Source organism: Asterias amurensis, chromosome 7 (assembly GCF_032118995.1).
Source record: "Asterias amurensis chromosome 7, ASM3211899v1".
Classification (NCBI taxonomy): Eukaryota; Metazoa; Echinodermata; class Asteroidea; order Forcipulatida; family Asteriidae; genus Asterias; species Asterias amurensis.
In genome coordinates, this window is record NC_092654.1 from 18,845,004 (window position 1) to 18,872,521 (window position 27,518).

At 38.2% G+C, this 27,518-nt stretch overlaps 2 protein-coding genes across 4 annotated transcripts in view; both read right to left on the reverse strand.

Moving 5' to 3' along the window:
* LOC139939592 (uncharacterized) overlaps window positions 1-21,020 on the reverse strand; it is a 70,447-nt gene extending 49,427 nt beyond the window's left edge. For 2 of the 3 annotated variants that reach the window (XM_071935606.1, XM_071935605.1), the window contains exons 1-2: window positions 4,569-5,866; window positions 527-2,351 (exon numbers count right to left, since the gene is read on the reverse strand). In XM_071935606.1, coding sequence (XP_071791707.1) covers window positions 527-1,321 — 795 coding nt within the window. In that variant the 5' untranslated portion in view covers window positions 1,322-2,351; window positions 4,569-5,866. Of the gene's footprint in view, window positions 1-526; window positions 2,352-4,568; window positions 5,867-9,479; window positions 9,549-12,238; window positions 12,334-20,504 lie in introns of those variants that run through there. The other variant, XM_071935609.1, reaches the window with a different exon arrangement.
* A 751-nt stretch (window positions 21,021-21,771) lies between these two features.
* LOC139940101 (uncharacterized) lies at window positions 21,772-27,471 on the reverse strand. Its single transcript, XM_071936343.1, has 8 exons — window positions 27,159-27,471; window positions 26,426-26,587; window positions 25,534-25,602; window positions 25,387-25,419; window positions 24,672-24,784; window positions 24,536-24,570; window positions 23,000-24,120; window positions 21,772-22,599 (listed from the first exon to the last, which is right to left on the reverse strand). The coding sequence occupies exons 1-8, from the start codon at window positions 27,296-27,298 to the stop codon at window positions 22,500-22,502; spliced, it is 1,773 nt and encodes a 590-aa protein (XP_071792444.1). The 5' UTR covers window positions 27,299-27,471; the 3' UTR covers window positions 21,772-22,499.
* Between the last annotated feature and the right edge of the window lie 47 nt (window positions 27,472-27,518).

Genomic DNA, 27,518 nt, shown 5'->3' on the forward strand with positions numbered 1-27,518 from the left:
AGGCTAAACAAATGGCAAAACAACTAAATAATTGAAATACGCAGTATTTACTGGTTTGAGTACAGAACCCAGCAGTTCATAAATTTGTTGCAGAAACGTACTTTTAAGGCTCCCGTGCCTTCACAGATTAATAAAACATGTTACATAAGACCTGCAAAACGCACAACACTTGTTTTACAGGGTCAGGACAGAAAGAAAGAAGACCATTTTTAAATGTATGTATTTTTTTCACAAGGATGAGTCTTTTTGTACAAAATCTATAATGGAAAGTGTTCCAAAACCTTTTCAATGACTTTTGAAAAAGTAGTTTCCAGACATTTCATCTGCCTTTCATTTGTTCACAATTGATTCCATGAAAGTACTAAATGAAGAAAATCCTTAATGTAGGGCAATACATACGCACGAGACTGTGCGTAATCAAGCAAAAAAGACAAAAATAAAAGATCCTACGATCAAACACTTACACCTGCCTTAACACCAATTTCCTGCCGGGGAAAGGAAACCAAAAGAAACTTCTTCCACTTACATTTGTCTTGATTGGGGATTCTGCGACAGTTTCGTTCAAAGACGAGACAATCTCATCAGTAGAAGATTCACCAATTTCCTCAAAGTTAATTGTCGTCTGCATCTCATCACGGCAATTTAATTTCTCCTCGACATAAGCTAGTTTGTGGCTGAGAACGTTTATTATTCCTAAAAGATGGAGGTATGCGGGATCGGGTTGCCGGCGATGGTATATTGCCGACTTGATCTTGTACTTGTAGTAATTTGGCAGAGGTTTAGTTTGCTGGACTTCGTTTGGTTTTGGTTCCTTCGCCGGGGTTGGTCCTTTGGGTGCGGTCCTGCCGTTCATTTGTTTGAAATCTGTTGGAGTTGCATGTGATTGATTTAACTGACGCCACGAGGGTTCCTTGGTACCATTGGTACTGTCGGGTGTTTCTCTTTGGTTTGGGATACTCCCATTTCTGGTTATCGTATCATACTGCGGCTCATTGTGATTGTTCCTGACGGTTGGTTCTGAGACTGGAGGGGGAACCTTAGGTTTAGTCCTTCCATTCAATTGGCTCGTTGTTTCATTGGCGCTCATTATTACTTCATACTGCGCCTCATTGGCGGGATCACTGACCGTTTGGGGAGCGACCGTAAACTTCCATTGTGATTTCACAACAGGTGGAGTGCGTGGAGTGTAACGTTTAGTCTTGGGTGTGCTCTGGTCTCTCACCAAACTTGGCGCACTACTGAAAGTCTTCATCTTTTCATTTAGCGTCTCGTTAGGACGGTGAGAGAACGTTTTGAGCGGACGGTTAAATTGCCTTTCCATGGTTGGTGCTATAATAAGGACTACAATTAATCCTTCAACGATGTGATGCTTCACTTAAGCTGTGTCTCTCAACCAAAGTAAAAAATAAGTCACTCTGAATAACTTGAGGTGTGCTAAACTTGGCATCATTGATTTGGAAAAAAGGGGTCACCACTTCTTCTGAAGTTGGGCGTAGGTCTTGTTAAATCTCAACGGACGGGAGGGGCCCCCTTTCCTGTTAAGGTTTTACTTCCTGCACAGGAAACCGATTGTGACGATCTTAATAAGGCGCTCAAGCTTTCCGCTTGTTCATTCTATGATCTTTGGGCGGCATCTTACCCCCTTGAATTTTAAGATGTTACAAAAGTCAATCAAGGGTTGGGGGATCTCTATCTGGGTGAGCAGGTTCATACACGCCCAAGTTACTTTCAAGACAGGGGTTTGAAGGAATAACTCATCTTGTGACCACATTTAAATAAGAAAAACTTAAAAACACCCTGTATCTTTAAGACATCTGCTGACATTTATCACAAACACAGTGTCAAACTTATTTTGGCTGCCATCAAAACACTGGCTGAACTTCCTTGTTGGTATTACCAGATAACACTGCCGTCCGACCCTCTGGGAATTCAAGATCTTGACACAGTCCCCGCAGAGAGGAAGAATCGCAGCTGCGCTCACTCACTACTTGGATTTCCTCAAGTGAGATACTTCCTTAAGCTGATTGGAATCGAATAGTCTTAATTTGTATTGCCCGAAGGCAAACTACGAGGGTCTCATACAATCCTTTTGTGTTTTTCCCCCCGAGGATGAGAGAGGAAAAAATGATGAGATGACGACACCGGTTTAAGTTTGTTGTTTTTCAGACAAGATTCTTACAAAAGTTACTGTCTTTCAAGATACTATTTTTAAGGCCTTATTACTTCTTTATGATGGTCATTCCTGTATTTTTCCAACATGTAGTTATCTTACACTTTCCTCATCTGGTTAGCTAGCGAAGAAAGTTCCCTCTTTCTTGATTTGCATCTTGGTTGTTATCATTCAGGGGAGCCTGTGGGGAGAAAGATTACAAGCATTACACAAGGTGATAATTATTTATGTAATGTACATTTATTATGATTTTGGGGGTTGAACAAAGAATTGACTAGAGTGGGATTCGAACCAACCTCCGGATTAACGTGCCGGCGCTCTACCAACTGAGCTCAGTTGGTAGAGCGCCGGCACGTTAATCCGGAGGTCGTTGGTTCGAATCCCTATCTAGTCAATTCTTTGTTCAACCCCCAAAATCATTTCAAAATTTACCCAGTCAGTTTCCCTTGTGGTTTATATTGGTACATTTATTATCATACATTAAACATAATAATTTACAATATTTGACATAGGCCTATAAGTTCCCCTGTCAGTCTAATGCCAACTCAGTGTTAATCTCTAGTTTGTTTGACTCCAAGAAAAATTTGTGTTTTAAAATGCTGAATTTATAAAGACATTTTTGAGTAGGCTGCTTTTGATCAAAAACCCTTAAGAGAATTAGCAAACCAGAATTAGCGAGAGAACCAAAGCACTGAAAGCAAAGTAAATTTCAACTGCATTTTGTGTTTACTTATTTAGGAAATTGATCTGAAAAATATTCATACAACCCCATCCTGTTATTGTTGTCCTTTGAGACTGTCTTACAATTGACACCTAGTGAATATTGAAAGCTAATACTAGACAATTTGCAATTCGAATTATTGAAAGTCCAAATTCACCTCCACGTCCTGTGTTATTTTGTACAGCAGTGAGGTGGAAGATTTAGGGAATCAAAATAAACCCTTTCCAATTCCATGAATACATTTTCTTTCTGAATGTAAATGGATAGATATTCCATGAATAAAAGGCACTGCTAAAAATAAAAAGGTGTAAAAACCAAAGTATTTGAGGAGAAATTCCAGCGTGATTTATATGATATCAAACTGAAATATAAATTTGATTTTAGTTTGAGTTGATTTTTTGACATAAGGTATGGGCCCCACCATGTGCCAAAAAACCCCAAAGTCAACTTTTTTAAAGTGTGGTATGCAGGTGCATTTACGACCTTTTGTGACAGAACACTAACTGCTTTGTGCAAATCTGTCGGGAAATATTTGACATTCTTGGTGTTGAGTGCTTTTGTTGAACTGTAAAATAACAGGGTATTATGCGTGAGTGTCTGTGGCAAGCTTTTATTTCAGGTATCAAAAGGAATTAGAAGAACTGAAGGCCAGTTTCTTGGAGATCGCACAAGAGTGGGTTTTTTTTTTTGTGAAGCAAACATTTCTAATTTGTAGGGGTGTGTACTTAAAGAGAATCTATTCATCACAGGAAATCTATTCTTCTGTTTATGACAAAAAGTCCTACTCTGCATGAGAAACCAACCATGATAATTCCCTGTAACTCATAAAACATAATTTGTTAAATACTTTTTACAAATTCTATATATAGGTATTCTTTCATTTTTTTTGTAATGCTGTCCCAACCATCATCCAAAACTGAACTTGGAAGTGGCTGTACTACTATGTACAGTTGTATACTACAGTCTACCCTATCCTGTTGAATTTGAAGACTCTCAAGCCTACAGAAAAAATGTTCCCTAAAAGAAGGTCAGGAATACCTAGACATGCATGACTCTTTCCTACAAGAAAGAACACTTCATTGGAATGATGGAATATTGAGGACCAGACCAAAAATTTATGAAGCAGTTATGCAAGAACTTCCCTTGCTTCTATCAAATTGCAAAAGTTCACAGCAGCACCTAATAAAAAAAAAACTTTGAAAATTGTAAAAAGTTTATTTTGAAAAAAGAACAGTGATCTAACAGATTCACTTTTAAAGCAATGTATGCAGTTCAAAAACTTTAATGTTGGATATTTGGGAAAGATTTTCATATCCTGCCATAACTATTTTTCCACTCATATTACCCCCGTTTGAGTAAACTAAATGTTAGTTTATTTAAATAAATAAAAAGTTAATGGCCTGATGTTTCCTTCGAGAAAGACTCTGCTAGGGTCGCAACGTCAGGCTACCAACAACTTTTGACATTTACACCATAGGTCCTTTTGGTTGCTTAGTAAGCACTTTGCAAAAGTTAATTCTATTTTCTCACTACTTTATTTCATAACGAATAAAAAAGTGGTCGCATGATACAGAAAATGTTTCTGATATATTTAATGTTCTATTGCAAAAACCTTGATTTAGCGTTCGTCAGCAGAATTTCAAATTGTACAAAGGAATCAATTATAAAGGCACTTACCCAATTTTGGTGTCTGCTCCAGATCGAGGCAGCCTGACTTTTATGTTTCGTCTCTGGATTCTCAGGAAACTTTGGTTTTATTATTGCAGTAGAAACGCTCCAGGACAAACCAAAAATGTCGGCCGAAAGAAAACACAGTTTCGTCTGCACAGGAGCTGAATCACAATGGCTTTATTTGAAAGCTGTGCCCTGTTATTTGTGGCAAGCCTCACGTCTCTATTATCCAGAGAAAAATGTCCTTGGGTTAAGTAGTGGCGATGGTGTTTGCACAACTTCGCAGACTAACATGTTCTGCTAATACTTTTCACAATAAAGATCAGCGCAATGGCTTCCACAAAGATCCTATGGACGTCTAGTCTAGCAGTAACTAAAAATCAGAGACTTCGGTCAAAGTACACCAAAGCAATCATAGACTGACCACTGCTTGATCCTTGGAACTGGTCTGTGGTCTCTGCTTCCAGTGTGGACCCCAGCCCCAATTAAGATTTCAAGTGCTTTGAAGTAACGTGTGGTAACAGCATTCCAGTGTTACCAATGTTCAGTCGGTTCAGTTTACCTTCAGCCCAATAAAGTTTCCGCTCCAGAGAGCAGGTTTCCAATCCTTTGTCATCCAAACTCAGAGTTAATCAAAGAGAGACCTATTTGATAAAAGGCACTGGGTGGTGGGTGTATAGGAACATAGTACATCACTCATGCATTTAATTCAGCAATACAAACAATAGGCTGTGAGTTTGTGACAGACTAAATTTGGTTGAACTGCTTTTGGTACCACAGTTCACTGGCTTCGATGGTTGAAAGCTTCTATACACAACATTCGTGAATATTCGTTCGGGTGTAATTTGAAAGCCAAAACTTTGATAACAATCTTTCAGAGAATTCTTAGATGGTCCAGAATCACTCTGTCTGAACAGCAGCAATCCAGCTGAATCACACTAAAAATAGAATCATTTCTTATCTCCAACTTTATGTGTGTACATTCTACCTCCATGATTATCCCATGGAGATAGTTCTACCTCCATGATTATCCTAATCATAATTGTTTCCTGTATTGAAGTTACGATGTTGCTTTATTTCCTGTTGCTGGCTGGTTTCCTCATCTCATTGACAACCAATTTTCTGTATAAAATACTTGAAGCCTCAGGAGCACACTGGCTGGTCTAGCAAGAGTAACATTCCTTGCTTCAGAAGCTGCCTGACAACTAATAATGCTTCAATCCAAGAGATATTAGCAGTGAAGCTTCTCTCACAAGCACGGCGAAAAAAAGACTGGCTTTGCTTGACACTACTTAAATAGCCTGATCCTTGGAGCTTTCCACTTTATCAGCCTACATGTTGGCTCAACATGTCCCTGCTCATGCCAACCAGGACACAGGAATAGTCTGTCGCCAACTGACAAAGTTCCAATTCTCCCTCTGTATAATCCCCTTTTTCCAGATTGAGGTCAAACACCCATTCTTCTCAAGATATCCCCCTCCCTCATCCACCCCGGGCATCATTGATACACAAAGACAAATCTAAGACAGAATTCCTTTCCTCCATCCACTTCAAATGAGAAATATATAATTTACATCTGAATGGGATTGGTGGGGAGGCTGGGGCAGCATTCCAATGGAGCCTGAAACCAGGCACAACAGAAGACTTATCAAGACATGTACATGGAGATTTAAAGACTAGTTTCCTTTTAAAAGAAAACGGTCAGAGCACAAACTGACCAAAACGCTGAGCAGGAACAAACCCGCTCTTCTCAGAGCCACCACAAAATATATTTTTACATGAAGTCACGACAAATCTTACTTGCAAATACATGCATCCTAAAATCTTACTTGGTGCATCACAGAATTAAGATTTAAAAACGAAAACTTGTACCCCAGAGGCATTCAGAAATATTATCCTCTTCAAGAAAATATAAAATGTTGTTTTCTTTCTTTGCAAAACCGGGTAAAATAGTCCTATTCTATTAACAAATATCATGTGCAATAAAGACAACACCATTTATCAATTAAGTTGTAACACTCAATTTCTTCAGTGATATTTCATACAAACTGGTCAGTGTTTTTGCCCACAAATGAGGGAGTGAACAACCCCTTTAAAGAGAGTGACCAGATCCGAGTAAACATCTTATTAACATGAGAAAAGGGGACCGTTGAAATCAGAGGTCTTAGTTCCAGTAGTTTCCATTTCTAAACACCAAGTAAGTCCTTGCTCTGAGGAGGGTCAACATTGACAATAGGTGCTGCAAATTTAATCTCAGTTTGGGCATAGTTTTAGCATGGAGCTATAGTATAAAAAGGAGCTCCATGGTTTGAGCAACAGAACAGACTGCGTTGTTGTCATTAGTCAGAGTATGGAGCTATAAAAAAGGAAGGAGGTCGAAGGCCAATAGATCAAAGCATGGAGCTATAGCTCCATGGTCAGAGTAATCACACACCCCTTTCACACTACCTAGCCAATCAATAGGAATATTGCCCCAGGAAATTCCTGAGAAACTTTCAACCAAACACTTCATTCAACCTATATGTATGTTCATTTAACACTCAGTTTGCTGGACTCAATTTATCCGACTTTAACCCTTCTCTTAAAGGCAGTGGACACTATTGGTAATTACTCAAAATAATTATCAGCATAAAACCTCACTTGGTAAAGAGTAATGGGGAGAGGTTGATAGTATAAAACGTTGTGAGGAACGGCTCCCTCAGAAGTGAAGAAGTTTTTGAGAAAGAAGTAATTTTCCACGAATTTGATTTCGAGACCTCAAGTTTAGAATTTGAGGTCTCGAAATCAAGCATCTGAAAGCACACAACTTCGTGTGACAAGGTGTTTTTTTTCTTTCATAATTATCTCGCAACTCCGACGACCAATCGAGCTCAAATTTTCACAGGTTTGTTATTTTGTATATATGTTAAGACACACCAAGTGAGAAGACTGGATTTTGATGAATACCAATAGTGTTCAGAATCTTTAAAAGCAGAAATTCATGATGGCTGTTTCCCAAAGAGTTTGGCAGGGTTTAAAAACAAGAGTAAAAAAGTCACACTATTTAAAACAAAAAATCTGGGATTTTCCCATGAAATCCGACCATCTAGTGTACAAGGGCCTTCAAAACTTGTTGTGAGTTTACCTTTGTGAGCAAGTGTGCATTATGCTGGAAATTAGCCATAGTAACATCAGCATTTAAACTTAATGTACATATTGGCCTTTTTGGTTGGTATTAACAATAAACTTCACAAAACTTCTACATGTAAAAACAAAATAAAATCCAATAAAGGTTAAATTAAATATACATCGAGGATAAAGAATACATTAATTTTGGTTTTTACCCATACACCGATTTGTGTTAGCACTGTATACTCAGTACTTTCCCGAGTTCTGTGAAAAAATATCACAGGCAAACTAAAATACGATTTAAAAACATCTGTTAAACAACAGTGCCCAGGAGAGCATAAAAGTTGGAAAAATTTACTGTTGCCAAAAGGCATAAATCCCCCCAAAAGCAAACAAGATTAAGGCAAGACAGAGCAAAGACCAAAAAAACAAAACACATATAACAAATCGCAGGTACAAGCAGTTTTCAACAGCTGATCCTATTTTCTCAACTTTAAAAGGGGTCAGAGGTGTGGCAAATTGGCAAACTTTTGCTTCTGTCCAACCACAGTCCATCTGAGTCATTTGTTAGTCAATGAATTTGATGCTAACCTAGCCCTTAACTCTATTTTAAAGCAAGGGTGCTTGCTCCATGCCCCCCAACATTCCCCCACTTGCATTGTTAAATAAGGACTCCATACAATACATGTACATAGCTGACCAAAATGAGTGCATTGCACCATGCAGCAAGCATCCTCAAGGATGCAGCTTATCATCATCAGTGCCTTTTCAGCACCAAAAGTGTTGTTGACAATTAGCTCCCTTCAGAGAAGAAGTTTCTTTGAAACTAGGAAGGTGTGAAAGCATGACCTGCACTGGAATGCAGACAGTGAGGTTAAAAGACCCAATGACCATAGAGATCACAATGCCAGACCATAGAGTCTTGCCCTATGGTCAAGACTATATAACATAAAATCAAACCCTTGCTCTATGCTCGTCACTGCGACTTCCAGCGTGGGGGGGGGGGGGGGCGCATACCCCAGGGAATAGCCACCCCTGCTCTGAAGTAGGGGTGGTGGTAAAAACTCTGGGGTGTTCTTGAAACATGCAGCCGGAACCCTGTGAAACGGGGACTTACTAGGCGAAGACAGTGTGAAAGTGTGCCGGGGTAACCGTGGGATAAAAAAACACTCCCAGAGCCTCCTAGTGCTATATTCTACAGGGGCTAAGAGATCCAGTGTGAAAGCCAAGTTCATACTTCCTGCGATTGCCAATGCAATATCAATTTGACGTCAATTTGACGTCATGTGACGTCAAAATTCACTTCGTGAATTCACTGCATGAATCGACTTTGCAGTGGTCCAGTGGGAAAATGCTTACAACACCTGAGGACCTATCAACATTTCTGTTTCATGTGGCTAGGTTATTATTCTCAATAAAAATCTCAATATAAAATTCCACAGATTTTTCATCTTCAAATTGCAAGTCCACTATCTAACAGACAATGTTGAAATGAAACCTTACGTACAGAGAAAAGCTTGCAGACCAATAAATTGACACAGGAACTGGCTCATGCTGGCTAACGAATACTCACTAAAAATAGTTTAAAGCAAATCATGCTAAATAAAGAACAGGTCCTCGCCTAAATTGTGCCTAAAGTACATGTATACCTACACAAAAAGCAAGTCATTATGTATTCAAACACATGTGATGAAAACACACCCAAATTTTTATATATTTTTTTAGTACATTCTTCAGGACACTGCAAAAAATTGCCATTTCAAAGCCAATGTATCCATGTAAACTTTAGTTTCTACAACCTAATCCTACCTTAGTTAATTCATTCACAGTCGTCTGCAAAACCTTACCAGTCCTGGCTTCCCCTCATGTTGACAACATCTATGGAGTCAACAGAATAAAGTAGATGTCATAAATTGTAATTGACCAGCTAGAACAGATAAACTCAAAATGCCCCAAATAATTAACACACGGAGTGTACTGTCACAGAAGAAGAGTATGATATTGAATTTTGTTCCTTTTTCTTAAGGTTTATAGTTTCATTTCCTTATTTGCACAATGATACATTTTATTTATGATCCCATATGCACTTAAAAAGGTCAACATACATGTCATACTTTTTTATCATTAGAATAAACATATCAAGGAAATATTGAGGGACAAGGATTATATTTCAGCATTGGATGATGATAAACATACAATGAAGATGAATGCAGTATTTACTAATTCAATAAAGAGCACGTCTATAGTATACATCTATTTAAGCCTTTAAAGGAACTCCGGGACACTATTGGTAATTACTCAAAATCATAGTTAGCATAAAAACTTACTTGGTAACAAGCAATGGAGAGCTGTTGATAAAACATTGTGAAACAGCTCCCTCTGAAGTAACATGGTTTTTGAGAAAGAAGTAATTTTCCACTAAAATATTTGAATTTGATTTCGAGACCTCAAAAATTGCTTTTGAGGTCTTGAATTCAAGCTTCTACATTCGTGTGACAAGGGTGTTTTGTCTTCCATTATTATCTCGCAACTTCAACGACCAATTGAGTTTAAATTTTCACAGGTTTGTTATTTTGTGTATATGTTGAGATACACCAAGTGAGAAGACTGGTCTTTGAAAATTACCAATATTGTCCAATGCCTTTAAAATAAGATTATGAGATTGGGTTTACAATAAAAATAAAAAAAAATTTGGATTTGTTTTAATCTGAAAGCTCACTGATTCTATACCTCCGTCTGCAATAAAATGTAAAGTTCTGTCAAAGTCTACAATAAAAGCATTTTGGAGATTTCCAAAACCAACGTGTATTATGCACTGTACTGCACATATACTGGGGCCTAACATTTCATTCTTCAAAGGTTAATTCAGCACCAAGGTATGTAGTAAATATGCTGCGAATTGTGCAAGAGGTCAATATATAAAACCTTGACACTAAAATACAAGCACAGATTTTGTGAAAAAGTCATAGATCCCCATACAACAGAAGTAACAATACATCTTTCATTTTTCAATATCTAAAGCAAACAAAAACATTGTAGTAAGGTCACCATGATACATAGAATAATAATGAACTGCATGACTACATAAAGTACATGAAAAAGAAAAACAACCTAGAATGTTTGTGTACAAAACTAACTTGACCTTGTGTTTAAAATGACAGTGTTCGATCTTCGACTGGTTCTCATGGCCACACAGTAAGGACCACAATCAATATGTACATGTACACCACCAGAATTATCCCTCTAAACCACTGAACAATTACTTTTGTACAGCAAAAAATCTTCCTTTATGTGCATCCATTGATGCATGTAATACCAAAATTCAGATCCGTAAACTTTAATCAGTAGGCCCTACACACTTGTTGAGAGTTTGTTCAACAGGTTTTTTGGCTGTTCTGAATCCAGGGGGATAATGGTACATTATGTTGAAAGGGTGACTGGTGTTGAACAACAGAGGGCTCACTCCCCAGTAAGATGCAAAGTGCACCATCACTTGAGACAATGTGATGGGAAACTTTTGAGTCCCAGGGTTCACCCTATGCACAAGCCTATACCGGTACATGTTATTTGCATGCCGATACAACCAATACGCGAAAAGTTGTTCAAACAAAATACTTTTTAATTTTCATAATTTCACAAAAAACATGAAGAGAAAACCAAATAGATAGCACAGTCAGGTTTTAAAAAACCAAGATAAACACCAAGTAAAAACAAATTCTGAAGACCTTTTTTGGTTCAGCATGCTTCATCAAAAACATCCAAACATTTGGGTCCACAGTGCACCCCCAGTCACTTATTTATTTATGTCAGCTCGGTCTGACCAAGTGTGAAATCACTTTGGACAATTTATCGTGTCCAGTGCACCAATGTCACATATCGATACTGTAAAAAAGTTGTACCTCACACAAAAATTCCATGCAACAACGTTGCATCTTGGCGTTGGCGTCCATTAACTTTAACACCCGCTTTCAAGTAAGGTACAAATTTTAATATTTGCATACACCATTTATTTTTGTGACAAATTGATCATGTATGGATTATGGACACATTGTTTATTTTTTTTTGCAATTGGCGACCCCACAAAACAGGTCACAATAGCACTCTCAAGAGTCCTCTTTCCCATTCTGAAAACTGTGTGGTCCTGCTATCTTTATTTTTTCATTTTACAATTAGTAGGCGATTAAAGGGAAGGTACACTATTGGTAATTGTCAAAGACCACTGTTCTCACTTGGTGTATCTCAACAAATGCATAAAATAACAAACCTGCGAAAATTTGAGCTCAATTGGTAATCGGAGTTGGGAGAAAAGGATGAAAGAAAAAAAAAACCTTGTCGGACGAATTTGTGTGCTTTCAGATAGGAATAAAAGACTTCTAGCTAGAAGTCTGTTATTATTTTAGTGAAAAACAGCTCTCCAATGCTCTCTACCAAGTCAGTTTCTAAGTTAGTATTCGTTTTGAGTAATTACGAAGCGTGTACCTTCCCTTTAAATTAAATCTAGATTCATCATGTATTAGAGTTATAAAGGCTAATAGAATAATAATCAAACTAAAAAAGTCAGTACTTACAGTTTCTCCAGTTTCTCCAAATTTTGTGTCAAACCTTGGATCTTGAATCAGGGGGCCTTGTTTTGAAGAATAAACACAACAATCCAGCGATAAAACTGAAATGAGGATTTATTAAAATGATAACGATCTGATAAACAATACAATGCACACCCTAAAGTTATGTTTTTTTTTGATCAGGCAGTGTATTTTCAAAGCTGTTCACTTTGCGTCCCGCCGACACCATCCAAGGTGACTATTTAATTAAGCAGGCCGCTAAATTAAGTACACATGAACAGTGAACAAGAAGAGGCATTTTTACAATGGTATAATCATGAAGGCCTTCCTCCACGGTATAATACGATGGCTGAAGGAAGACATAATAGTGAAAGTATGAAACCTTCAAATGGAATGTAAAGGGTTACCTTGACCCAACAAGTAACAATTGTCTGCAGAATTAGAACGTCCGAAGGATTCTAATAAAAAAGATATGACAGTCAATTTGTGCTGCAATATCATACCATGCACCATACACATTGACAAATTGTTTGGAATTCGACTGTACTTTTAAAGCGATTCTCCCAGTACAATCATTAGTTAGTTACGAGCTTCAATTGGCTGCAGCCGATTTCACGAAACGCTAGGATTAATCCTATCTCGAGTTAGGACAAGTAACTCATCCTAACTAAGGATTAATCTTAAGGTCTGCATGCTACAGTGCAGGGTTGGGACTCGTCCTAAGTCCTAAGATGAATCCTAAGTTAGGAAGAGTTTGGTGAAATCGACGGCTGGTCTCTTTGCATGCAATTTAGGCATCTACACAAAACCTTAAATCCATTTTTGGCTAAGGGTCATAATATTGTATATGTACACTTTTAAAAGCCACATTATGTACATGTATGCCTATGCGAAAGCATGCAGAAATAGCACTCATTAAACTAAATTTTTTACAAACGGAGTGGTTAATGACAATTAAACCCAACAAAGACATTTTCATGTACATGTTTTTAAATCATAGATATGTATATAGAAAGAACAAAGGTTTAATGTACCCTGTAAACAGCTAGCCTACCTGTACAAAATACACCTGTTGCAGTTTTAATTAATATAAAAACCGTTGTTGTTACATTACAGCACTACTTAGAGAACAAATTAATACCAGTTTGCTTTTAAAAGCTTTGTATTGTGAGAAGAACCCCAAACAATACAGTCATTCCCTTGCTCCATTGAACGGTCGTTTTAAAACGATTAGCCACGTTTCAGAAGTGCTTCCACCGCTTCCTTCCTCCCAGGAAACGAGAGTCAGCCTACTGCAGTTTAGGGCGCCCAAATGTTTCCTCTAAAAAAACATTCTTGACATCGCCCTGTTTAAGAAAGTGGGTTTTGTTTCTATGGCGACTGCTGCCGGGTCCCTGCTTCCTGTATGCCCTTAGCTTGAGTTTGTGTACCTGTGAGTGTGAGTGGTCACCATAACGACTACAGGATCTGTATTTTTGTTTTGCTGGTATCAGCTAAGGGGGGGGGGGGGGAGGTTGTTGGCTAAACGAGATGCCACATGTAATCACTAACACTAGACATAGAATGGACCATCCAGAATAGTCAATGTTAAAGGCACTGGACACTACTGGTAATTACTCAAAATAATTATTCGCATAAAAACTTACTTGGTAAAGAATAATGGAGAGCTGTTGATAGCATAAAACATTGTGAGAAACAACTCCCACTGAAGCAACGTAGTTTTCGAGAAAGTTCAAGTAATTTTCCAGGAATTTGATTTTGAGACCTCAGAATTATATTTTGAGGTCTCAAAATCAAGCATCTGAATGCACATACCACGTGTGACAAGGGTGTTTTTCTTTCATTATCTCGCAACTTCGGCGACCAATTGAGTTCAAATTTTCACAGGTTTGATATTTTATGCATACATGTATGTTGAGATACAGCAAAAGAGAAGACTGGTCTTTGACAATTACCAATAGTGTACTAGTGTCTTTAAATAAATATTTTAACGGGACTCTTCTGGGTCCTGAAAACTTTGCTCTCTGAAACTTCTAGAGGTAAATAATATTACGTACATCTTCATTCACAGTGAGTAAGGATTCATGTCATGGCCAAAAACTTGATCTACTAAAAGTATTAAACCATTTTAAAGGCAGTGGACACTGTTGGTAATTACTCAAAATAATTATAAGCATAAAACCTTTCTTGGTGACGAGTAATGGGGAGAGGTTGATGGTAAACATTGTGAGAAACGGCTCCCTCTGAATTGCCATAGTTTTCGAGAAAGAAGTAATTATCCACGAATTTGATTTTGAGACCTCAGATTTAGAAATTGAGGTCTCGAAATCAACCATCTAAACCATCTAAACGCACACAACTTCGTGTGACAAGGGTGTTTTCTTCTTTTATTATTATCTCGCAACTTTGATGACCGATTGAGCTCAAATTTTCACAGGTTAGTTATCTTATGCATATGTTGTGATACACCAACTGTGAAGGCTAGTCTTTGACATTTACCAATAGTGTCCACTGCCTTTAAAGGAACACGTTGCCTTGGATAGGTCGAGTTGGTCTTTGAAAAGCGTTTGTAACCGTTTGTTATATAATGCAATGGTTAGAAAGATGATTTTAAAGTAGAATACAATGATCCACACAAATTTTGTGGTTTTTCTTTTACTTTGCGAACTAACACGGTCGGCCATTTATGGGAGTCAAAAATTTGACTCCCATAAATGGCTGACCGTGTTAGTCGACGAGGAAAACCATTTCGAGTGATACTTGTGTGGATCATTATATTCTACTTTTAAAATATCTTTGTAATCATGCATTTTATAACAAACGGTTACAAACGCTTTTCAAAGACCAACCCGACCGATCCAAGGCAACGTGTTCCTTTAACGCTTACTGTGTAGCATGCTGCTTTTGCTCCCGCTCTCTACAATATTACCCTCCCAGCTGATGGGGATTATTGATACAAGACTAAAATAGTTTCAGATCATTACTGGCTGCAGATAACATCTTGCCACTCAGGCATTTTCATCTCTAAAAACTCATGTTGCATAAAGAAATTCATTACCCACTTGAGAGACAAATTTTGTGAAGGGTCTGAAGGGTTATTCCAGTAATCCGTCATCAAAACCCTTTGAATGACTTACTCCCCCTGGAACATTGCTGAACATTATAGAATTACATGGGATTACGTACTATGTTCTTATTTCACCAATATGATACACCATAGGAACATCACTCCATTCTTGTAACAGCAAGGCATTTTTTCCTAAGGGTACCTGTACAATGTAATAACTCGTACTTTTTTTTAGGGAAAACAAAATGTCTACTGAGGCATAATGGTGCACACCAGTGTTGTAGCTAGACCAATTTTAGTGCGGTCTCTAAATCCAATTTAGTCCACTAAGGGCGAGCAGTTCAACAAAAAAAATCAAGTTATTAAGATATGGGGCCATAATTGCTGAAGTGTAATCTGGGAGAAATCTGTGCTTGGCAGCACAGTGTATTTTGCTCCGTGTGATGGGTGAAATTTGTTAGTTCTGGGCAGGCCCGCCCTGCACTGCTCATCGTGGCTAACAACACTGGTGCACACAGGTCTATATTTCATCCAGGGGCATGAATGCAAAGTTTGCCTTCATTTCTTAAAATGTGAAGTACTGGATTGATTAGATCCTCTGCCAATAGCCCCAGCAATTCATTGCCAGGAACAGGGATACTACAATTCCGTTCAAAATTCGTTGATCAACTTATCATGTTTACAAACATCAATTAGAGTGGAATTTAATCACTTCTGTTATTAACTCTGTACTTCTGTAAAGCCTGTCTAATGTGCACTTGAAAAGTGGTAGAATGTATTCTTATCTTCAATCATCCTGTGCCTTATCAACATTGATTCAATGTTAAATTGCTTTACATGCAAACAAATTAAAATCAAGTTAACTTTATCTGAGGTGATGGGTAGGGTTTACTCTAATGCAATAAACAAACAATTTACAGCAACTGTATGTACTGTAGTCAATAGTTAAATGTAACAATGGAGTAATAGCAAATTAACTGTACATGCAAAACAAAAACAAATGAAAATGCAAAGGGTCTTGTTTTCCTCCTTCAAAGGCACTGCTCAAAGCCCATAATGTTTTTGCCCCCAAAAGATAAATGAATTTTAAAAAGTCTTTAAGTTCAGATACTATTGTGGTCATGGCCTTCGTTTTTCCTCAAGACTCCCAACAACACCATTTACAATACCAAATGTTCCTTCTAGAAGTTGTGTGTAGGTTGTACAAGATTGTTTACAATACAATATGAACATGAATTGTATCATTGTATTGTATAACTCTTTGGATGCAGTTAGCATACCAGTAATGTATTTCATTTGATCCATAAACAAATTTATGTAAGCTGTTACGTCCTTGATATGCTGTTTGTGTATAGAGCAAGGACTATCAAAGTGGATGGGGGCTCGTAATTACCTAGTACAAACAGTATCAACAACAAAAACATATAAAAGGCTGAGTGACTTAATGGTCATTACCCCTTATTCTACACGTGTACACAAGGACAATTGTGATTGTCCAGAACCATGTCCAGAACCAACTCCAAAATCAGATGATACTATCTCTTGTTTAAAGTGGGCGTTACCACCGGAACAACCTTGTTACAAGGCAATACTGGTCTATTGTGTAGATTTATGTAGATAAGATACTTTTATTTATAGGATTGTTGTTGGCTTTCGAAGGCAGACACTTAGTTAATCATAGACTACATGTAGGTTGAAGTTCAACTTATTTGAATTCGATGGAAAAGATTGTTGTTTAGTCTTATATACATGTAAGTAGGCCTTTGCACAGGCTAATGGTTAATTTTGTGTAATAAAATTTGTTTAATTTTTGCACACCATGCAAAGCTTAAAAATTGAATTTTTGTTTAACAGTTGGTCTTTCAAATTATTCTGAAAAAAAGTGGTGACATTAAAGGCGGTGGACATTATTGCTAACTTTTCTTGGTGACGAGTAATGTGGAGAGGTTGATAACATAAAACATTGTGAGAAACAGCTCCCTCTGAAGTGACATAGTTGAAGCGACAGTAATTGTCCATTAATTTTTCAAGACCTCAGATTTAGAATTTGAGGTCTCAAAGTCAACCATCTAAAAGCACACAACTTGGTGTGACAAGGGTGTTTTTCCTTTCATTATTATCTCGCAACTTTGACGACCAATTGAGCTCAAATTTTCACAGGTTTGTTATTTTATGCATTTGAGATTATCAGTACACCAAGTGAGAAGACTGATCTTTGACAAATACCAATAGTGTCCAGACTCCAGTGTCTCATTTGGGTGGGAAACCACAAATAACATTGACACATAATTTTAGACAATTTGCACTCTTTAGAAAGCCTGCATGGAGAGCAATGGTAATATTTTGTCAGAGTATTTGACACAAATCAGTTCTGACTGTGGTTCTACTCCGTCTCACATTTTGCAAAAACGAAGGGGCACAGTGATTTTCCTCTTTAAAAATGTCTGAGGAAAATGTAAACTTGTATTGGGAAATAATATGTGCAAAATATTGGGAAACAAATGCAAAGCACGAGGGCACCATGGAAAACGCTGTGGGTGTCCTGGGTTCATTTGAGTTCTTGAATACATTTGAGTAAGCCACAGCAAAGTTAGGTTGCCATGGTATGTAATGTGTAGGCAGGTTATGTATGGATGCTTCACAATACAGTCAACAACCAAATACAATGCTCCACCATGAAGGACCCACTATTCAAAGTACAGAGAGTGTATGTAGACATTTCTGTGCGCCCTCGTAGTTGCTCAACAAAGAAATATTGACACAGATCAGTAATTTTCCCTTTCGTATGAATTTTTTCCCACGTAGTCATCATATAGAAGGGCAGCATTCTTCTTTTCACTGAACCAGTCACTTTTTGTATAGAGAGGGCAATGGAGGATAGTACAGGTACATGGGTTAAAACATGGAGGGGGGAAATTAGACTTCCGCCCTTCTCTGTGGTTTTAGGCTATAGAATGTTATCTTCACAACATTGGTTTTGCATCATGAAGCATGTGCCCATTACGTACATAATTCTAAGTATCGGTACTAGTCGTGCGGTTAAACAAATGTGTCATAATTCTGTTTGGTTTAGAGTGTGATATTCAGACTGTCAGTAATTAGAACTTTTCAATCCATGAAAATAAAGCAAGCAAATGTTTTATAAAAATTGACACAATGAATGGCATCTCCTAATTGTAAAATGGGGAAAGTATACGCTGTAAAATTATAAATGTACCTGTAAGCTAGGTGCTTTTACAGCTATTATTACTTTACCTTTTTTGTTCACCATGCATTACTAAAGACCATTCCTAAAACTGTTCTCAACTCCCTCTTGGAGTGTACAATCTCAAGCTACTTTTAAATTAGTGATAGTGCTAATCCAACACAAATCTCTCTCAGTCCTCTTAATACATGTAGGTCCCCATATTTACACCTGGGTTACAATTATGAAACACTTTTTGTTCAGAACCTTGACTTGGAATGGAACCAACACTTCAAAGATACATGTATCAAAACATGAGTTTGATGGACTAGCCCATTTTAACCATGATGAACCGTAAGATAAAAAAGGAGATGTAGGCCGATGTATCAACATGATTAAACCATCAACTTTAACTCAATTACTTTTTCCCCAAGATAAGACGATCTCAAGTGAAAACACAGTTAACGAATACGGCACTGTTAGCTTACCATAAACCCAGTAACTGGGGCGGCCCTGTGGTCCTTTAATAAAACAAAAATTGAAATCTGCAGTGAGGATGTAAGTTTATTTTTAGTTTTATGACGACAAAAAGCGCCCAAGCTTACTACAGTTGCGATGATTGTAATTCTTGATCTACGATCATTGCAAGTCAACTATAGACCTACCGTGGGAAAACAGGCATGAAACTTGCTGAACATTTATTGTTATCAAGTATTATAACTGTATTAAGACCTGAACTACACTATAGATATTACACTATTATCTTTATACTTTTCAGGCCTGATTATTAATAAAACAGTCTTAATTTTCTGAGGAAAAAAGAAGAAAAGAAAACAGAGTAAAAGTAAGTCTAGGGATACAAATCCCAAATCATGCCTGCCATCATAGTGACAATACTCTGGAACCCCTCAGTCAGAGAATGTTGGGACTAACCAAGTAATTCACGATTCCCGCCAGTAATTTTCATTTAATAAATATAATACTGGGTAATGTATTTATTGATGTTGATTTATGACTGAATATTTTACAAACAAGTTACTACATTTAACTGTAAATGAAAGTGAGCGTAGTAAAAGTATTTATTAAAGACACTGGACACTATTGGTAGTTGTCAAAGAGCAGTCTTCTCACTTGATGTATCTCAACATATATGCATAAAATAACAATCCTGTGAAAATTTGAGCTTGATTGGTCGTCGGAGTTGCGAGATAACTATGAAAGAAAAAACTTCATTGTCACATGAAGTTATGTGCTTTCAGATGCTTGATTTCGAGAACTCAAATTCTAAACTTATGAGGTCTCGACCTGGAAAATTACTTCTTTCTCGAAAACTACGTCACTTCAGAGGGAGCCGTTTCTCACAATGTTTTATACTATCAACCTCTCCACATAACTCTTTACCAAATGGGGTTTTATGCTGACAATTATTTTGAGTAGTAGTGTCCAATGCCTTTAATAGGATTATTGGAGGCAGTGGACACTATTGGTAGTTACTCAAAATAATTATCATCATAAAACCTTTCTTGATTACGATTAGAGAAACAGCTCCCTCTGAAGTGTGCAGTTTTCCAAAATGTTTAAATTAACCACTAAATTTATATTTTTAACTGGATAACTTTCCGCATGGCGCCACCACTTTTTCACTCATTTTTAGAAAAAGGGATATATCAATCAGGTAAATAAGTTCCTATATTATTTCATATCAAATGAAAAAGTGGTGGCGCCATACGGAAACTTTTCCTTTTAACTTACTCTTATACATTTATTAGGAACAAGGAATTCAATTTTAAACAGTTTTAGTCAAAGTGGAAAGAAATAACTCCAACTCTACTTCGAATCCATACCACAACTGGTTAAGGGACATTTGCATGGCAATACATTTGAACCTAACGCACAACACAACACAGAATTAACGTTCAATCAATTGTTTACCGTTCAAAAAGTGACTGTTCGAAATTAGTTTTTATTATAACAAGAAAGATGGTGGTCGTAAATCATATGAACGAAATGACAACACTTACCGGCTTGATAACAGTCAGTTAAAATGTCCAGAATAAAAACTTGTAACGGGTTATGTTGCGTGCAAACTTTTGACAGGAAACCAACAGTACTCCACACAAAGTTCAGCGAACAATTCTCAACACGCAATCACAAAATACCTTGTGCACTAAACCGAATGACCGTTTACTCACCACACAGAAATTCAAGGCTATTACTTTACCAGAGGGGTGGCGTTTGGAACTCTAATTAGGGTCGGGCGTGAGACCATACAAACAAATTTATAATTTTGTATACACAATAGGTTGGTTTTGTTGGTAGTCAGTTTGGAAAAGTTTATACTGTTTTCCGGCATTACTTTTGTAAGATACAGTCAAACTCAGGCAGTGGCGGTTCTGGATGGTCCAAAAACAAAAAGGCTTCGGCGGGATTTCGCTGGGAACGGGTCAAGTCAAACTCAACCGAACACTGGGTCTTCGGTGTTTTCCAGTCGAAAAGTTGCTTGGTTTGGACGCAGTCACAATTTCTTGTTCGCCCTTCTACAAAAAAAAAAAGAGGTGAAATTTGCTCAATCAATGCAACTTGCCGTGGCCAAATGATTTCTTTTTACCTTTTGCAATGGGCCAACAACACACAAAAAGATCAGTGTGATAACATTTTTAGAAAGAAAATGGGTTGGGGGGGGGGGGTAATCAAATAAGGGAGTCACATACTTATAATGAACAAATAGCTTATAGTTTGGGTGCTAAATTTATTTCACCCATGGCTACTCTTACTAATATCAACCCATCCAGAAGAAACAAAATGATAAAACCCTCCCAATTGGCAAAAGAAAACAATAAATCAAAACCAGACAAAAAAGTTTTAACTCAAAAACAAGGGCAGAGCGGTACCTGGATTCGAGGGGAGCCGCTGACGTACGTGCGTGTGCGGGGCACCGGCAGGAGGGACGGGGTGAGCATGTGGTTTTGACGGTACGGTCTGGGCTTCGTGATGGAGGTCCTTGGAAATAATGTATTTCATGTCTGCATGTACCCTCGAGTCAGTGCTGAGACATCGACAATTCCAGCCCCAACATCCGTTTCCTCATAGTCATTTACATCATTTCATAAAGTGATTTTTAAAAATGCTATTGTCTCCAAGCTCATTAATATTACGACATCCGGTCCCTTGGGTTTAGTAATGTTTTAACGGAAGATAATTTGTATTATCTCAATTCGCTTTGGAAAAAATAATAAGGAAACGAAATGAAATTGAAACACTGAACCATGAAGGTACGCCAGAAATGACTATCGTAACCGGTTTGGATTTTAATACTGTTTTAAAATAACCGAAATTTGCGGAATGTAACAACATTTTTTGTAGTCGATAAAAATGATTATCCAAAACAGTCTGCCGACTATAGCAGGACATACTGAATTCCAGAGAGTGGCTGAAACAAAAAAAAGAACCCAAAGCCAACTAGATTCCCGAAGTTTTTAAGAAACAGCTTACAGAATGTAAGACAAATTAATGTTATGCCCTTTTAATACTGCTGAAGTGTCAAACATTATTTGCGATGATATAAACGAAACAACTAGACATTTATTTTTAAAGCGTCAAACGATGAGAGTTCGAGACTGCAATTGTGAATCTTTAGCAAACAAAGAAATTACCTGTACCAAACAATGTCATCAACCTACAGCCTAGGGTGTCCAACTGCAGAAAATGTGATAAATATTTTATAAAAGAGCCTGTGCTCGAGTGCATGTGCAAAAAATGTCAAAAATGTAATGTTTTGTTTGGTGAACTGTTTTGTTTGGTGAACTGTAATTTTTTCAAAGACAAACATTCGGACAATGAACTTTAGCAAACACGATATCGGCCTATACTTTGATGATGGACATAAGTTTCATATAAAAAGTGTATGTTAATGTCTGAAAATCGCGCCCTCTCGTGTGTTTTAATGTCTACTTTCATGATGAACATACACATGTCTACTTTCTGATGAACATAGTAGAGCGCCCTCTTGTGATAAACTACCCTCTGAAAACGGAGGAGTGGAAACCGCAAAAGAAGTATTTTTTCCCTTCTTTGGTTCTCAGATCTGGTATAATGTCCGGGTGCATTAGGTGGTACCTATCAACAAGAAAGACCAATAACAGATATGGATTGTAATTTCAGTTTTATGACACAAAGCTGTGTAAAATAAACACCAAAAGGCATCTTGATTCTTCACTGTTTCTTGCAAGCAGAAAGGCATAAGGAAAGCAACGGTGCAAGCAAATTATTTTGTTGCCAACGCCCACCATAAGCTTTCAAATGATTTTGATTTGGGCTATGAAATACACTTTTACATAAATACACATTTCCCTGCATAAATAGCAAACAAAAGTCCGCTTTCCCTCGGTAATTTTACTGTAACAAAGAAGAAAAGGTTACCGGCTAATATCATTGCTACCGATTATTGTTGACAAATATAAAAATTATTGAGTTTAGGGCCAACTGTTAATGTGAGGAAACCAGAATTTGACCTTACCGTTTGTGAGCTTCACTTTTGTATCTCAACCCCAGTTTATGAGGAACTCGAGTTCCAGATGATGACAGACAGTCAGCTAGCGGAGCTGGGGGAAGAACTAGCTGGGTTTTCCCCTTCCACGTCACTCCTGGTGGTGTGAGGACGCTCTTTTCAATGGTGGGTTCTGTTTGCACGTCTGTTCCGCGGCACGGTGACCAGGGTACACTGCTCAGTTTTCTTAGCCTGTCGTGGTAGCTTGTTGGGATGAGAAAGGGAGAGTAGGAGTCAAGTTTCTGACTGCTGTGAAGTGCTGGCAGTCTTAAGGCAGTTCCTGTTGTGACGTCACGGTCTGCATCAGGAAGGGGTGCGGTGATGTGATTGGTCTGTAAAGTTGGCTCTTGTATTTGATTGGGTGGGTTAGGAACCAGCAATTGCTGCAACTTCTGTTTCAAGATGGCGTCTTTTGACTTCAAATTGGCAACTAAGGACGATGAGCTCCCAGTGTTTTTACTACCAGCAACAATTTCCTCATATCGTTTTGATAGTCTTCGTCTTGCAGACATCAGCCGTTGCTGCTTCTTCTCTCCCAAGGGTGTGGCGTTGCTATGGCAACAGACGATGTCCCTTCGCTCCAACATCTGGGCCCCATTGATGTTTTCGATGACGTAGCTTGAGCCGGGAGGCCAACACGGCCCAATGCCTGTCATTTGTTTGTTGGGTTTGATCTCGAAGCGACGAATAGTGGTCTCGGGGGTTTGAGGGTCGTCATCTGTGGTGACTGCATCGGAGCTGACGTCATTGGTCTCGCCCTCCTCCCCATTGCCATCCTCTTCATTTGCCTCCTCGTCCCCGCTAAGACAATCCTCTTGATCACTCGTTTGTTCTTCGTCTTCTTCATTCTCTTCGTCTTTCTCTGAAGAGTCTGACTTCGCGAGTTGGGTAGATGACGTAATAGTGTCTGAAATGTCATCCTTAGGTGGGTGTGGCTGAAGCTGTCCCGGTTGTCGTGGCAATAGTGAGGCTGTCGTGCTAGAGTTTTGGCGCGGTTTACAATAATTGAGGTATGAATCTTGGTAGAGTGTAGACTGGAAGAGCTTCCTGCTTAGCTCCAGTAGCGCTTCCTGTGTTGCTTTCACGAGCGGCTTCGTTGTAAAAATGAGTGAAATGAAAAAGAAAACAAATTGTGAGATTTAAAAAACAGAAACTGAATCTTATGGAATCATTATGTCTGATATTGAGAATATCTCTTTTCTTCCAAATGTAACACAAAGATATAAGTTACTTTTTGATGAAGAAAAGAACACAGAAGGAGGTAAACCTCAGTATATTCATAGGAAATGTTTTATTTCAGGGATACCAACAACTTATGAATGTAAAGCGAAACACTGATAATTTGTTTTTCTGAATGAGGCAACTTCGGACACGGTACACCAGTGGCTGCAGATGCAGTGTTAATGACTTTCGAGTTCTTTACAAAAGGACGTGGTCATGGATTTTCTGAACAATTGTCAGTTGAATTAATTCTTGGACTCCCGGAGTTCCATTTGCTGCACTTACCTGCGCATTTCGGCTTCTGTAGTTATGATGCGGTTCTGAAAATAATGGAAAAACATAGGTTTGGTTATTATCACTGTCAATAAGTGTTATCAAGTATGCTTAATGTAAAGTACCAATAATGAATTTTGGCGCAAACCTTTTTCTGTTAGCGGAAGTTCTGGTTTGACGGGCGGGAAAACTTCGAAGATAGAGTGGTGTGTCCCGTACGCTCGGCTGTCCGGCCATGGGTGCTCGCGCTGCCAGTTCAATCTCAAAGAAGAAGGAAAAAAGGTACAGCATTGTCAATCATCAAATAAGCCGTGAAAGTTTTGAAGGAGTTTGTATCATAAAGATAGTGAAAAATAGGCCTGGGTGGATTTCACAAAGGTAGTCCTAACTTAGGACTAGTCCTAGGCAATGCTAAGAGATAGCACTGGTTCTAAGTTAGGACCAGTAACTCATCCTAACTTAGGACTGGTCCCATCTCTTAGCATTGCCAAGGACTAGTCCTAAGTTAGGACTACCTTTGTGAAATCCACCCCTGATACCATACCCGATGGACTGACCACTCTACTCAATTTATATATAATAAACTTCGTGTTGTAGATTAAATGTCTCTTGGTGTAGTTTTATTGTACTTTTTAAAAATGCTGTACAATGGAAAACGAATTTAAATGTTTTCACAACGATGATCAAATTAATTGATTTGAATTGAATTTAATCAAAGCTCTGAGCTCAAACCTCTCTGACCCTAAAGGTGGTTGTAACACCACTGTCTTGTGCAGTTTGTGTCATTTGGAATTTTCAAAATAATGCCGATTGGTGACAAATTCGTCCAATATTAAAATCAATGACTAACATGGTAAACGTACCTGCTGATATCTGCTTGTAAAGGAGCAGGTAGTCTAGAAGAAAAAAGATACAAAGAAATAACAATTAAAAACCAAGAATGAGCATTTCCTTAAAACTTGCCTTTTATAATGTTCGTATTTTATAGCAATTGCATAAAGAAGACTCACATTTGGTCATTGAGTCGACATTCGCTGAGATGAAGTTCAGTTCGTCGATACGGCTGAATATCCGTCAGGCTGAACAGAAGGAAATTAAAGGAGAAAGAAGCAGCTTTTCACATAAGTTTAATGTAGTAAAACGTTTTAAACTAAAGTCTTACAATCATGGCATCATTGAAACAAGTTACAGTGCAGTAAACATGTACATAAGGCCTCAGCTGACTCGAGAATTGTTGAGTCAAAATCTGTGTCTCTCTAGCAGCCCGTTTTTCCCCAGAAAAAGTAATGTTAAAATTAATTACGAGGATGAGGTCCATATAAGTATCCCATTACTCAAACCCAAGATTTAATTTCTTGGCTTTGCTTACCGCGGAGTTTTGCACATGTTCACAAAGCATTTTAATTGGGTTTTATTTCATAAAGCCGTTAAACAGAAAGTACTGCTGGACGAATCACTGTGCTAGGCAAACATTTAGTGTGGCACCAACCACAGGCAATTAAAACTTAATGTAGGCTTGGTTTTAACTATTTCTGCTAAGCAATACTATTACGTGCGTAGCAATTTGTTGTGCTTACAGGAAAGCAGAGCTATCATAGAGCAGAAATGATTGCTTAACATGTTTCTGCAACGCAAAAATAACCAGGATACCAGCCATGGTACAAGTGACTTAGTAGTTTGGCTGGTATCCTAATGCTGGTAAGCATATTTTGTTGTGCTTAGCATATGTTTGTGCTTAAGCAGCTCTATGAAAAGGGCCTAGAAAACAATGACTTCGATAATAATGTTTAAGTCACAGGTGTAGGTGGTTTTAATGTCCGAATTGGTGGCTATGGCTGCAGCCGCTTATTGTAATGCCAATGGTCGAGTCGCAGCCACAGTCGCTCATTTAAACATCCTTACTATTTACTGAATCCACTTCTGTAATGCCTGTGACTTCGTGTAACTTCTAAGTCTCTCACTCGCTGTCGACTACGGAATGACAGGTCGCCTATCCCACCGTACTCCGTCAAGGGTCCACCCCAGTATTTACCGCCGAACGGAAGAGCGTTTTGCTGGAACTCTCTGTTGGGAAAAGATGATGATCACCGACAATAATGTTTGCCGAAAAATGACTGAATTTTCTTCTGATTTCTCTAAGAATTAAATTGAGAATGAGAATTAAAATAGGGATTAAACTGACTGGGATAAGAGTATGGGAATGTCGGTAGCTGTGTTGTCCAAAGTTTTAGCGTAGTTTTGTTCTTCAATTTAAAATAAAATCAATGCAACTTCTATTTCATACTCTTCTTAAGATATAACGTAAATACAATACTACACAAACAGCAAAATAATAAGCACAGAGGATGGAGGGAAAAAAAGTTAATCTATAACCAAATAAAGAGGCTGTCGGATCAAGCCAAGACTTGTAGAAGACAGCCTACACACACACACAGAAACAAGGAAACAAGACAAACAGGAAGCGAAAAACAAATCAAAAAGCGGGTTGGGCTGTTGTGTATAAACTAGAAGGACTATGGTTGATGACATAATGTAGGGGCTGGAATTACTATAACTATATAGAGAGCTAGGCCTACGCCTATGCCAAAGGCCCCCTAATGGAGAACCGACAAGCTTAAAGTGAATAAGAGCTCACCCGATAGTAGGCAGTGTTACTCTGGGCTCCCTGTACGGAGTAAACAGATCAGTGGACTGAACTGTTCGAGATACGTCTATGATGTCAATGCTTGGTGGTGGATGTGAACCACGGACGTCCTCCACGCCTGCTTGAGCCATCGCGACTGCAGGATCCCCATTCGCAATGCCGCAGATAACGGCAAACAAGACCAAGGATTCTCAGACGAACCAAGAAAGCCTGCCCTAAAAGTGGACGTAGACGAGAGCAGAAAACCCCACCCTAATGCGCTGCAGTGGTTGGTGTATGTCAAGTGCTCTACCACAAAACGGCAAATTTTTGTCAAAACAAACAACAACTGAACTTGGCGCGTTCACAACT